The sequence below is a fragment of the Ovis aries genome, chromosome X (assembly GCF_016772045.2).
Source record: "Ovis aries strain OAR_USU_Benz2616 breed Rambouillet chromosome X, ARS-UI_Ramb_v3.0, whole genome shotgun sequence".
In the NCBI taxonomy this organism is placed as follows: domain Eukaryota; kingdom Metazoa; phylum Chordata; class Mammalia; order Artiodactyla; family Bovidae; genus Ovis; species Ovis aries.
In genome coordinates this window covers 66,433,207-66,447,054 of record NC_056080.1, presented here as the reverse complement: position 1 = coordinate 66,447,054, position 13,848 = coordinate 66,433,207, and the positions used below count along the sequence as shown (strand labels likewise).

Sequence of the window (13,848 nt, the reverse complement as noted above, 5' to 3'; positions counted from 1 at the left end):
AAAGAGGGGGAAAGTATGGGAAAATGTCCTGTGGATTCTTTACTTACTGAGCTCAGGGACACACAGAGATGAGTAACTTTCAGGGAAAAAAAATAAGAAAACAATTAATTTTACCTGCCTAGTCATCCCTGCTGTTTGACTTCCGAGTCTTCTGGTTTCCAGGCTGTTTCATAAGCACTGAGGTATTGAGAAGCTGTATGTGTTCTAGAAATAAGAGGAAGGGCCTTCTGGTCCCTGGGGCCTGTGAGTCCCAGAGTCCCACAGACTCTGTCCGTATGATCTGTCTTTGCCACTGACCCTGGTGTGGGGCCTGTGTCCATGAAAAACAATGATCCCTGTGGGCCTTCAGTCCTTTGGCCCCCATGCCGTGCCCCACCCGTCAGACTTTGGAATAAGAGAGGAAGCATAGGTGTGGTGGCATCTAGCCCTTTATTTCTCAGAGCTGCAACTGAGACCCAGGGAACACGTGGCAGTTGCTGTTTGTATAGTGATCAGAAAGCTGAAAGTCTCTATTTTACTTAGTTATTAGTAATTTAAACCAGTGCTTTAAATTTTAAATATTCTGAAGTAAAATGCACAATCCTGATGATTCTGAAAAGAACAATTATAAACATCAGTATATCAATATAAACATCAAAACATCAATATAATTCTGAGCCTGTACTTTATTTATTCTATTTCACAGATAGACAAATTTTAGAGTCATTTGCTCAGTGTCCCACAGTGATCATCTGCACAATGAAACTCTTTTCTTAGTAATACCTAACCTTTGTAAATAGAATAACTGGATGTCATAATTTATATATATTGTCCCATTCTTCTTATTGAAATTAAAATTTCATATGAAAATTGGCATGGTATGGATGAGATCTGAGATCCAGAGAACACAGGTAGCTCCTAATGAATTTAATGATAAGCTTAGATGTTTTTGAATAAGATAACATAATGCCAATTTTCCATCTATATACGTATATAGATGTACATATATATATGCATTTATCTTTTTTTAAGGCCCTAACAGAGGCCTCTTTGAAGAAATGATCTTTGAGAAATCACTTAAAGCATGTGCAGGAATATGCTGTGTGATTATCTAGGGGAAAATATTCAGGTAGGAGGAATAATAAGTCTCTGAGATATATTTGAAAAATAGCAAGAAGACTGGTGTGCTTGTAATGAGGATGAGGTTGTTCGAATGTTGGGAGAATGATAGCAAAGAGTTGGTGTGAGAGAGTCAGGTTATGTACAGCCTTGCCAGCTGTGATAAAAAACTTTGGCTTTTATTCAGTGAGGCTTTTGGCTTTTTTATCATTACATGATCAGGATACAAGCAAAATTACATTTAGTCATTAAGTGAATCACTGTGGTCATTGTGCCAAGAATGGGTTGTTTGCAGGCAAGATCAAAGTAATAAGACCACTCAGAATGTTATTATCATGAGAGTCTTATTGACATTCCCCTGCCATTAAACTTGGCGACTTACATTGCCTGATAATTTAACCCTCTTCATTTGTATTGCCATCAAAGGCAGTATTGGAACTTGGATTAGGCTCCAAGCTATGTGGTCTTGCCCTACATAGCCTTTCACTGACATTGCCAATAAGGTGAGAAAAAGTGATGGAATAGGCAACATTGAAGACTGGCTCTGGTGGTTTAGAAATAACACACACACAAAAAAAAAGAAGATAATTTTCAACAAAATACCTATAAAAATAATGATTTTTATTACTGTTTGCTGAGAGATATTGGACTTGCTGATCAGTAACCATTTCTGGAGAACTACAATGGATAAATGATAATGTTAAAGGCTTTAAGAATTCATCTTTAGGAATTTGGACATCCTGGTCAAGAACAAAAAGGATTCTTTGACACCTCACTTCTCACAATTTAAATTTGGAAATGGGAAAGAGAAAAGAATAAAAGTTATACATCGATTTTGACTAATGTTGGGATTAGTATATATTTTTTGCTTATAGAAAGAAAGCAGAATTTCTCTGTTGATAGTGACCAAGACTCTCTGATCAAATTTTAGTCAGGCTCTTCTGAGCACTCTTCACAACTAGGCCTTGAACTTTTCAAAGATGGACTTTTGTGTCCATCTTTGCATTACTGATTTTTAGCAAAAATCCTGCTAAAATGGATTAGCAAGGATTTCACCTTGGATTTCACACCAAGGATTTCACACCAAAGGAAACATTCAATATCTGATCACCCTCAATATCAGATTAAATTCTTCATCCCTCACTCTTGGCATCTGTTCACCCTGGCCTGCCTTCAGCAAGAATCCTATCAAGTCAGAATCCCCCCTCACCTCTGATGTTTCCTCTCAGTAATTTTCTACCCACTGACCCCTACCTTGGTCCTTAGCTATAAATCTCTACTTGTCCTTGCTTTATTCAGACTTAAGCCCAATCTCTCCCTCCTGGTACAAATCCCAGTGCAGTAGTCCCTTGAAAAAATCGTCATTACCATTCCTTAGTAAAGTGTCAGAACGATTTTTCTTTAATTGCAATAGGGAGAATGTTCATTTCTGTGGAAGAATGTTTCAAAGAAATGGAAGAGGGCCTAAATTTATGGAGACAGATAAAGAAGGGAGCTATGGAGGAAACATGAATAGCAAATTTTATTTAACTTGTGAAGAAAAATGGAGGAGAATATATGAGGAAAGGTTGGCCCTTTATGGTTAGCCATTTCTCAGAACACAAAATGGTGAGGGGATTTCTAAATTGTCTATGATTCCAGAGCACAAATCTCAAATATAGTTAAACATTGTTACTAGTTTTCTCCTATCATCTTGATTTAAGAAAATTATTTTCAGGCTGCATTATTGTCCAGAGTTTCTGAGATGATACTATGGAGTACATACATGCTAACATATGCACAAACATGTTTCTGGAAGAATAAACAAGAAACTATTATTAGTTCCTTTACCTTTGAGGAGGAAACTGGGGAGCATGATGATGAAGGGAACCATTTCTTTCTTTATATCCTTATATTTTGCGGGAATTTTCTGGCCATATGTATGTATTCATTGTATTATTAAAAATACTATCATTGGAAAAACATAAATATAGATCAATGGAACAGGATAGAAAGCACAGAGATAAACCTATACACCTATGGACACCTAATCTTTGACAAAGGAGGCAAGAATAGGGGAAAGACAGACAATGGGGGGAAAAGACCAAAAAGGGACAATAGGGAAAAGACAGTATCCTCACTAAGTGGTGCTGGGAAAACTGGAAAGCTACATGTAAAATAATGAAAGTAGAACACTTCCTAATACTGTTGCAGGAATGGGGTCCCCTTCCAGGGCCCCAAATTGGGCTCTTGTCTAACACTCAGAAGTGAATTGTCCGAGGAGACACATGTGCTGACAAAGCAAGAGATTTTATTGGGAAAGGGCACCTGGTTGGAGAGCAATAGGGTAAGGGAACCCAGGAGAACAGCTCTGCCACATGGCTCAAAGTCTCAGGTTTTATGGTGATGGGGTTAGTTTCTGGGTTGTCTTTAGCCAATCATTCTGACTCGGAGTCCTTCCTGGTGGGGCAGGCCTTGTTCAGCTAAGATGGATGCCAAAGTAGGATTCTGGGAGGTGGTCAGACATGTGGTGTCTCCTTTTGACCTCTCCTGAACTTCTGGTTGTTGGTGGCTTATTAGTTCAGTGTTCCTTACCAGGACCTCCTGTCGTAAAACAACTCATGCAAATGGTTACTATGGTGCCTGGCCTGGGTGGTTTCAGTTAGGGTGCTTCCCCCTAACAATGCCATGCACAAAATTAAGCTCAAAATGAATTAAAGACCTAAGTGTAAAACCAGACACTACACAACTCTTAGAGGAAAACATAGGCAGAACACTCTTTGACATAAACTGCAGCAAGATCCTTTTTTTTTTTTTTGACCCACTTCCCAGAGTAATGAAAATAAAAACAAGAATAAACAAATGGGACCTAATTAAACTTAAAAGCTTTTCCACACCAAAGGAAACCATAAACAAGATGAAAAGACAACCCTCAGAATGGCGAAAATATTTGCAAATGAAGCAACTGACAAAAGATTAATCTTCACAATATATAAGCAGCTAATGCAGCTCAATATCAAAAAACACAAACAACCCAATCAAAAAATGGGCAGAAGACCTGAATAGATATTTCTCCAAAGAAGACATACAGATGGTCAACAAACAGATGAAAAGATGTTCAATATCACTCATTATTAGATAAATGCAATCAAAACTACAGTGAGGTATCACCTCTCACCAGTCAGAATGGCCATCATCAAGAAAACTACAAGCAGTAAATGCTGGAGAGGGTGTGGAGAAAAGGGAACCCTCTTACACTGTTGGTAGAAATGCAAGTTGATACAACCACTATGGAGAAGAGTATGGAGGTTCCTTAGAAAAACTAAAAATAAAATTACCATATGACCCAGCAATCCCACTACTGGGCATAGACCCTACTGTTGATGTTCAGTCACCCAATCATGTCTGACTCTTTGAGACCCCATGGATTGCAGCACACCAGGCCTCCCTGTCCCTCACCATCTCCCAAAGTTTGCCCAAATTCATGTCCATAGCATCGGTGATGCCATCTAGCCATCTCATCCTCTGATGCCTTCTTCTTCTGCCCTCAGTCTTTCAGGGACTTTTCCAATGAGCTGGCTGTTCACATCAGACGACCAGGATACTGCAGTTTCAGCTTCAGCATTAGTCCTTCTGTTGCAGGAAGGAGGACCCGTTCCAGGGCCCGAAACCGGGCTCTTGTCTAACACTAGGAAATGAATGGTCTAAGGAGATACATGTGCTGACAAAGCAAGAGATTTTATTGGGAAAGAGCACCCGGGTGGAGAGCAGCAGGGTAAGGGAACCCAGGAGAACAGTTCTGGCTCATGGCTCAAAGTCTCAGGTTTTATGGTGATGGGGTTAGTTTCTGGATTGTCTTTAGCCAATCATTCTAACTCAAGAGTCCTTCCTGGTGGTGCACGCCTTGTTCAGCCAAGATATATGCCAGAGAGAAGGATTATGGGAGGTGGTCAGACATGTGGTGTCTCCTTTTGACCTTTCCTGAACTCTTCCGGTTGGTGGAGGCTTATTAGTTCCGTGTTCCTTACCAGGACCTCCTGTTGTAAAACAACTCATGCAAATGGTTACTATGGTGCCTGGCCAGAGTGGGCAGTTTCAATCAGTGTGCTTCCCCTAACACTTCCAATGAGTATTCAGGGTTGATTTCCCAGATTGACTGGTTTGATCTCCTTGCTGTCCAAGGAACTCTCAGGAGTCTTCTCCAGCACCAAAGTTTAAAGGCATCAGTTCTTTGGTGCTCTGCCTTCTTACAGTCCAGCTCTCACAACCGTACATGACCCATGGGAAGACCATAGCCTTGACTATACAGACCTTTGTCAGCAGAATATGTCTCTGCTTTTCAACACTGTGTTGAATTGAGAGTAACACTGACATACATGCACTACCATATGTAAAATAGATAGCTAATGGGAAGCTACTGAATAGCACAGGGAGCTCAGCTCAGTGCTCTGTGATGGCCTAGAAGGTTGGGATGGGGAGTTGGTTGTATGTATACATGTAGCTGATTCACTTTGTTGTACAACAGAAACTAACACATTGTAAAGCAATTATACACTAATTTAAAAAAATACTCTCATTAGACGTTTATCTGGCCAGTGAATTTTAGGTCTTTTATTTCTTCTTTATATTTTTCTGCTTTTCAAACCTAATAATCTTTTAAAGAGTGATATGGAAAAAAATTTTACTGCAAGTTTGGTCTAATAAAAGCAGCCCCAAGGGGGAAAGAGATGCCAAGAGGAATTATATGGATTGTCCTAGGGGTTGGTCCCTGGATGCATTTTTCTCCTATTGCTTAGGTGAAAGGGCAAAAAGTTAATTAATAAAGCATCAAGGTTCTCAATCTCTTCTCTTCTCTCCTTCAAGGAAGTAAAGAGATGTAGTCTTTCCAGTTTAGCAGCCCCCACCAGGAGACCAATTCAGTACCTGGTGAGTTCTGGAGTTTTTGTGATACAGAAATAGATAATGAACTGAGGAAGACAGTATCTCAAAGGTGGGCCAAGAAGAGGAAGTATGTAAAGAGAAGAAGCTAAACTAATCTACATAATAAAGAAAGGAAAGATATTCAGCAGAGAGGGGAAAGAGTATTTGAAGGCATTTTTGCAAATGAGAGGCTCCAGAGATACTAAGGTGGGAGGTGTAAGAAAACTGAAAGATAAAATACGATATAAACAAGTATTGTTGGTATAAACTGGATTCCATTCTATATTCCAAAAGGAACATAAGATAAAAATCGAAATATTTTAAAATTATTTAAGCTGTTCTGAACATACATCTTTGAATATAACTCCTTGTAGCAATTGGACCACATGGGTCCAGTATTCATATTGATTACCTTCTGGAGGCTTTTCCATGATAATAGAACAATGAAGTTAACTTCAACTCTATCCAAATCTAAATATGCCTTAGGTCTGAGCCAAGAAATGTCCATTTCTGGCATCCATATTGTTAGAAAAATCATGCAAAAAAATTCAGATAAACTCAGCATAAGTAGTAAGGGTGTTTGAAATATTCTCCCAAGTGGAAAGGGATATGAGAAAGAGTTGCATTCTTTCCCTTAGAGTCACTGGGTGAAGTGACCTTCAAGAAGGAGGGCTTCAAATACCAAGTTGAAACTGTTGCTGAGCAACATCTAAATAAGATCCCAAGGAAAGGTGGCCCACATAAGGCTGTGTGTACACGTTTTGTCTAACACAATATATCTTTACCTTTTGTCTTTAAAAAATGTAAAATTTCTAAGTTTTCTTGTAAATGTTAGTGTAATATAAATATGAAACTTTTAAGTTTTCTGTAGAAAAAAAATGCAATAATAAAACAGGGAATTCCTATATAACTTATCCTATTATTACTGTTGTAGTTATTATTATTAGTAAATCATTTGAGGATAAATGATAGATGTCAGGGTCTTTGCTTCTTAAATATTTAGTTATGATGCAAATGTTTAAAAGAAAATTAAATTGCTTCTAGAGAGTGTGATCACTCATCTAGAGCAAGACATCCTGGAATGTGAAGTAAAGTGGGCCTTAGCATCACTACGAACAAAGCTAATGGAGGTGATGGAATTGCAGCTGAGCTAATTCAAATCCTGAAAGGTGATGCTATAAAAGTGCTATACTCAATATGCCACCAAATTTGGAAAACTGAGCAGTGGCCACAGGACTGGAAAAGGTCAGTTTTCATTCCAATCCCAAAGAAAGGCAATGCCAAAGAATGCTCAAACTACCACACAATTGCTGTCATCTCACACGCTAGTAAAGTAATGCTTAAAATTCTCCAAGCCAGACTTCAGCAATACGTGAACAGTGAACTTCCAGATGTTCAAGCTGGTTTTAGAAAAGGCAGAGGAACCAGAGATCAAATTGCCAACATCTGCTGGATCCTCGAAAAAGCAAGAGTGTTCCAGAAAAACATCTACTTCTGCTTTATTGACTATGCCAAAGCCTTTGACTGTGTGGATCACAAGAAACTGTCGAAAATTCTGAAAGAGATGGGAATACCAGACCACCTGACCTGCCTGTTGAGAAACCTATATGCAGGTCAGGAAGCAACAGTTAGAACTGGACATGGAATGACAGACTGGTTCCAAATAGGAAAAGGAGTATGTCAAGGCTATATATTGTCACCCTGCTTATTTGACTTATATGCAGAGTACATCATGAAAAATGCTGGGCTGGATGAACACAAGCTGGAATCAAGATTGCCGGCAGAAATATCAATAATCTCAGATATGCAGATGACACCACCTTTATGGCAGAAAGTAAAGAACTAAAGAGCCTCTCAACATTCAGAAAACGAAGATTATGGCATCCGGTCCCATCACTTCATGGGAAATAGAAGGGGAAACAGTGGGTGACTTTATTTTTCTGGGCTCCAAAATCACTGCAGATGGTGATTGAAAGTGAAAGTGAAGTTGCTCAGTCGTGTCCGACTCTTTGCAACCCCATAGACTGTAGCCTACCAGGCTCCTCTGTCCCTGGGGTTTTCCAGGCAATAGTACTGGAGTGGATTGCCATTTCCTTTGCACCCATGAAATTAAAAGACACTTGCTCCTTGGAAGAAAAGTTATGACCAATCTAGATAGCATATTAAAAGCAGAGACATTACTTTGTCAACAAAGTAATGCGGGGGACGACCCGTGAAGGGTTAAGTCTTGGGAGCTCCTCGGCAGGTATGCCGAGCCCTAGGACATGTTCCTAAGCTCCCTGTCCCGCCACCCTCAAGAATTTTTATAGCCCTTAAGGCTTCAAGATGTCCAGTTCCTGCAACCTGTCCTAGAAGATAGATTATCTTATTACGTATACTTCATAGAAGATAGATTATCTGATTGTGTTCTGTATACAATGGTAAGGGTCTAGTGATTGTATCTTGAGATTAAAAACAACCTTGTGAATGTCATAAGTCATGTACTTTACCCTATATATACTGCAGCACAATAAAGCAAGGTATCAGCCATTTTGGGCTGATCCTCTCAACCCCATCTTTTGTCTCTCTCTTATTTTTCTTAGCGGGGACACTCCGTTCTCTCCCTGTGCAGGTGCGACTCTTGCTTGTGCTGGCCGCGGCAGGTGGCGCCCAACGTGGGGCCGTTCGACAGTTTTCCTCGCCACTACTCTTATTAATTGAAAAGAGTGAGTATATGAGTATACAAGTGAATTAAATTGAGGAGGAGTAGTAAGGTATATAGTTGAGAGTATAAATATGGGACAGACGCATAGTCGTCAATTGTTTGTACATATGTTATCTGTAATGTTAAAACAAGGGGGAATTACTGTTTCCAAACCTAAATTAATCAATTTTCTTTCATTTATTGAGGAAGTTTGCCCTTGGTTCCCCAGAGAAGGTACAGTAAATTTAGAAACATGGAAGAAGGTAGGGGAACAAATTCGGACTCATTATACTTTACATGGCCCTGAAAAAATCCCTGTCGAAACTTTATCCTTTTGGACACTAATTCATGATTGCCTGGACTTTGATAATGATGAATTAAAACGTTTAGGAAATTCATTAAAACAGGAAGAAGATCCTCTCCATGTTCCTGATTCGGAACCCAGGTATGCTGTTCCCGAGGGAGTTGAAGGCGATCCTCCATTTTCTAACTTATTGTGTCCTTCGGATAATGATGATTTACTTTCATCCACAGATGAGGCGGAATTAGACGAAGACGCTGCTAAATACCATCAAGAAGATTGGGGTTTTTTAGCACAAGAAAAGGGGGCGTCAACATCTAAAGATGAATTGGTTGAATGTTTAAAAAACCTCACTATTGCTTTGCAGAACTCAGGAATCAAGCTTCCTAGTAACAATGCTAAATCTCCTTCTGCTCCGCCTCTTCCCCCTGCCTATGCTCCTTCCGTTGTAGCAGGTCTCGATCCTCCTCTGGGGCCTCCTCCACCGTCTGAGATCATGTCTCCGCTGCAGAAGGCATTGAGACAAGCACAACGACTTGGTGAGGTTGTCTCTGATTTTTCTCTTGCTTTCCCTGTCTTTGAACATAACAACCAGCGTTTTTATGAATCACTGCCTTTTAAACAACTGAAAGAGTTAAAGATTGCTTGTTCACAATACGGTCCTACCGCTCCATTCACTATTGCTATGATAGAAAGTTTGGGTACTCAAAATCTACCCCCAAATGATTGGAAACAAATAGCTAGGGCCTGTTTGTCGGGGGGAGATTACTTGCTATGGAAATCTGAATATTTTGAACAGTGTGCTCGTATAGCCGATGTTAACCGACAGCAAGGTATACAGACCTCCTACGAAATGTTGATTGGTGAAGGCCCTTACCAGGCTACTGATACTCAACTTAATTTCTTACCTGGTGCATATGCACAAATATCAAATGCGGCTCGGCAGGCTTGGAAAAAACTTCCTAGCTCCAGTACTAAGACAGAAGATCTTTCAAAAGTCCGACAGGGACCTGATGAGCCTTATCAAGACTTCGTGGCACGGCTCTTAGATACTATAGGTAAGATAATGTCAGATGAAAAGGCTGGGATGGTATTAGCAAAACAATTGGCTTTTGAAAACGCTAACTCTGCCTGTCAAGCTGCTTTAAGACCTTATCGAAAAAAGGGAGATCTGTCTGATTTTATTCGCATTTGTGCTGACATTGGACCCTCCTATATGCAAGGCATTGCTATGGCAGCAGCATTACAAGGAAAAGGCATTAAACAGGTACTTTTTCAGCAGCAAGCCCGGAACAAGAAAGGACTTCAAAAGTCAGGTAATTCGGGTTGCTTTGTTTGTGGTCAACCTGGCCATCGGGCTACAGTGTGCCCCCAAAAGCAACAAACCTCTGTTAACACTCCTAATTTATGCCCACGATGTAAAAAAGGGAAGCATTGGGCCCAAGATTGTCGTTCTAAAACGGATGTTCAAGGTAATCCTTTGCCCCCGGTTTCAGGAAACTGGGTGAGGGGCCAGCCCCTGGCCCCGAAACAATGTTATGGGGCAACACTGCAGGTTCCAAAAGAACCATTGCAGACCTCTGTCGAGCCACAAGAGGCAGTGCGGGATTGGACCTCTGTGCCACCTCCTACACAGTATTAACACCCGAGATGGGGGTTCAAACCCTTGCCACAGGAGTGTTTGGGCCTTTACCTCCGGGAACCGCTGGACTGCTTTTGGGGCACAGCAGTGCGTCTTTAAAGGGAATACTTATTCATCCTGGTGTGATTGACTCTGATTATACAGGAGAGATAAAAATATTAGCCTCCGCTCCTAACAAAATTATTGTAATTAATGCAGGACAACGTATAGCTCAACTCCTTTTAGTTCCATTAGTTATACAGGGAAGAACAATTAATAGAGACCATCAAGATAAAGGTTTCGGGTCCTCTGACGCCTATTGGGTGCAAAATGTTACCGAGGCACGACCAGAACTTGAGCTACGCATTAATGGTAAGCTTTTCCGCGGAGTGCTTGATACAGGGGCCGATATTAGCGTTATTTCTGATAAATACTGGCCTACTACATGGCCTAAACAAACAGCTATTTCCACTCTTCAGGGTATTGGCCAAACTACCAATCCAGAACAAAGTTCATCCCTTCTTACTTGGAAGGATAAAGACGGCCATACAGGCCAATTTAAACCTTATATTCTGTCCCATCTTCCAGTTAATCTATGGGGGCATGATATTTTAAGTAAAATGGGTGTTTATTTATATAGTCCTTCATCCACCGTAACAGATTTGATGTTAGATCAGGGCTTACTTCCAAACCAAGGTTTAGGTAAACAACATCAAGGCATCGTTTTACCCCTTGATTTAAAATCTAATCAAGATCGAAAAGGCTTGGGGTGTTTTTTCTAGGGACCTCTGATTCTCCTGTGACACATGCCGATCCTATTGATTGGAAATCTGAGGAACCGGTATGGGTCGATCAGTGGCCCCTGACACAAGAAAAACTTTCTGCCGCACAACAGCTGGTGCAGGAACAGCTGAGGCTTGGGCATATTGAACCCTCTACCTCTGCTTGGAATTCCCCAATTTTTGTTATTAAAAAGAAGTCTGGAAAATGGAGATTGTTACAAGATCTTCGCAAGGTAAATGAAACAATGATGCATATGGGAGCCCTACAACCTGGGTTGCCCACTCCTTTCGCTATACCTGATAAATCCTATATCATTATTATAGATTTAAAAGATTGTTTTTACACTATTCCTCTTGCACCTCAAGATTGTAAAAGATTTGCCTTTAGTTTACCCTCTGTTAATTTTAAAGAGCCTATGCAACGTTATCAATGGAGAGTCCTTCCACAAGGAATGACTAATAGCCCTACGCTGTGTCAAAAATTTGTTGCTACAGCATTAGCTCCCGTTCATCAACGTTTTCCTCAGTTATATTTAGTTCATTATATGGATGATATATTACTAGCTCATGCTGAAGAACATCTATTGTATCAAGCTTTTTCTATTCTAAAAAAACATTTAAGCCTTAATGGTCTTGTCATTGCTGATGAAAAACTTCAAACTCACTTTCCCTATAATTATTTGGGTTTCTCCTTATACCCTCGTGTTTATAACACCCAATTGGTACAATTACAGACTGACCATTTAAAAACTCTAAATGACTTTCAAAAACTTCTAGGAGACATTAATTGGATACGCCCTTATTTAAAACTACCCACTTATACCTTGCAGCCATTATTTGACATCCTTAAAGGTGACTCTGACCCTGCGTCACCCCGAACACTTTCTTTAGAAGGACGATCAGCCTTACAATCAATAGAATAAGTTATTAGACAACAACAGATTACTTATTGTGATTACCAACGATCATGGGGTTTGTATATACTTCCTACCCCTCGAGCACCCACAGGGGTTCTTTATCAAGATAAACCTTTGCGATGGATATATCTATCTGCTACTCCAACTAAACATCTGCTCCCTTACTATGAGCTTGTTGCAAAAAGTGTAGCAAAAGGACGTCATGAGGCTATCCAATATTTCGGCATAGAACCTCCCTTCATTTGTGTTCCTTATGCTTTAGAACAACAAGATTGGCTTTTTCAGTTTTCAGATAATTGGTCTATAGCTTTCGCAAATTGCCCAGGATGGATTACTCATCATTATCCTTCTGATAAATTGTTACAATTTGCTAGCTCTCATGCCTTTATTTTTCCAAAAATAGTTCGCCGACAACCTATTCCTGAAGCAACACTTATATTTACAGATGGATCGTCTAATGGTACTGCAGCTTTAATTATTAACCACCAAACCTATTACGCACATACCAGTTTTTCTTCTGCTCAGGTTGTTGAATTATTTGCAGTCCACCAAGCATTGCTAACTGTACCCACTTCCTTCAATTTATTTACAGACAGCTCCTATGTGGTCGGTGCCTTACAAATGCTTGAAACTGTTCCAATTATCGGCACAACCTCTCCTGAAGTTCTTAACTTATTTACATTGATTCAACAGGTTCTCCACTGTCGCCAACACCCGTGTTTCTTTGGGCATATTCGCGCACATTCCACCCTTCCTGGTGCCCTGGTACAAGGCAATCACACTGCGGACGTTCTTATTAAACAAGTGTTTTTTCAATCAGCTATTGATGCAGCCCGAAAATCCCATGACTTACATCACCAAAATAGTCATTCTTTACGGTTACAATTTAAGATTTCCCGTGAAGCTGCACGACAAATCGTTAAATCTTGTTCTACCTGTCCTCAATTCTTTGTTCTCCCTCAATATGGTATCAACCCTCGAGGTCTATGCCCTAATCATCTCTGGCAAACAGATGTCACTCACATTCCTCAATTTGGGCGTCTTAAATATGTTCATGTCTCTATCGACACTTTTTCCAATTTTCTCATGGCCTCCCTTCACACCGGAGAATCAACTCGTCACTGTATTCAACATTTACTTTTTTGTTTTTCTGTTTCAGGAGTTCCAAATACCCTCAAAACAGATAATGGACCCGGTTATACTAGCCGTTCTTTTCAACGTTTTTGTCTTTCTTTCCAAATTCATCATAAAACAGGAATTCCTTATAATCCACAGGGGCAAGGTATTGTGGAACGAGCCCATCAACACCTTAAACATCAATTATTAAAACAAAAAAAGGGGAATGAACTGTATAGCCCCTCACCGCATAACGCCTTAAACCATGCTCTTTATGTTTTAAATTTTTTAACGTTAGACGCAGAAGGCAACTCAGCAGCCCAGCGTTTTTGGGGAGAACGGTCCTCATGCAAAAAACCACTTGTACGATGGAAGGATCCACTTACCAATCTGTGGTATGGGCCAGACCCTGTATTGATATGGGGACGGGG

The 13,848-nt window shown here is 40.2% G+C and overlaps 1 protein-coding gene across 1 annotated transcript; it reads left to right on the top strand.

Annotated features, from left to right (window-relative positions):
* The first annotated feature begins 8,820 nt into the window (after nt 1–8,820).
* LOC114110281 (endogenous retrovirus group K member 8 Gag polyprotein-like) lies at nt 8,821–13,835 on the top strand. Its single transcript, XM_042242323.1, has 5 exons — nt 8,821–10,297; nt 10,478–10,616; nt 12,995–13,268; nt 13,461–13,583; nt 13,716–13,835. The coding sequence occupies exons 1-5, from the start codon at nt 8,821–8,823 to the stop codon at nt 13,833–13,835; spliced, it is 2,133 nt and encodes a 710-aa protein (XP_042098257.1).
* Nucleotides 13,836–13,848: the final 13 nt, after the last annotated feature.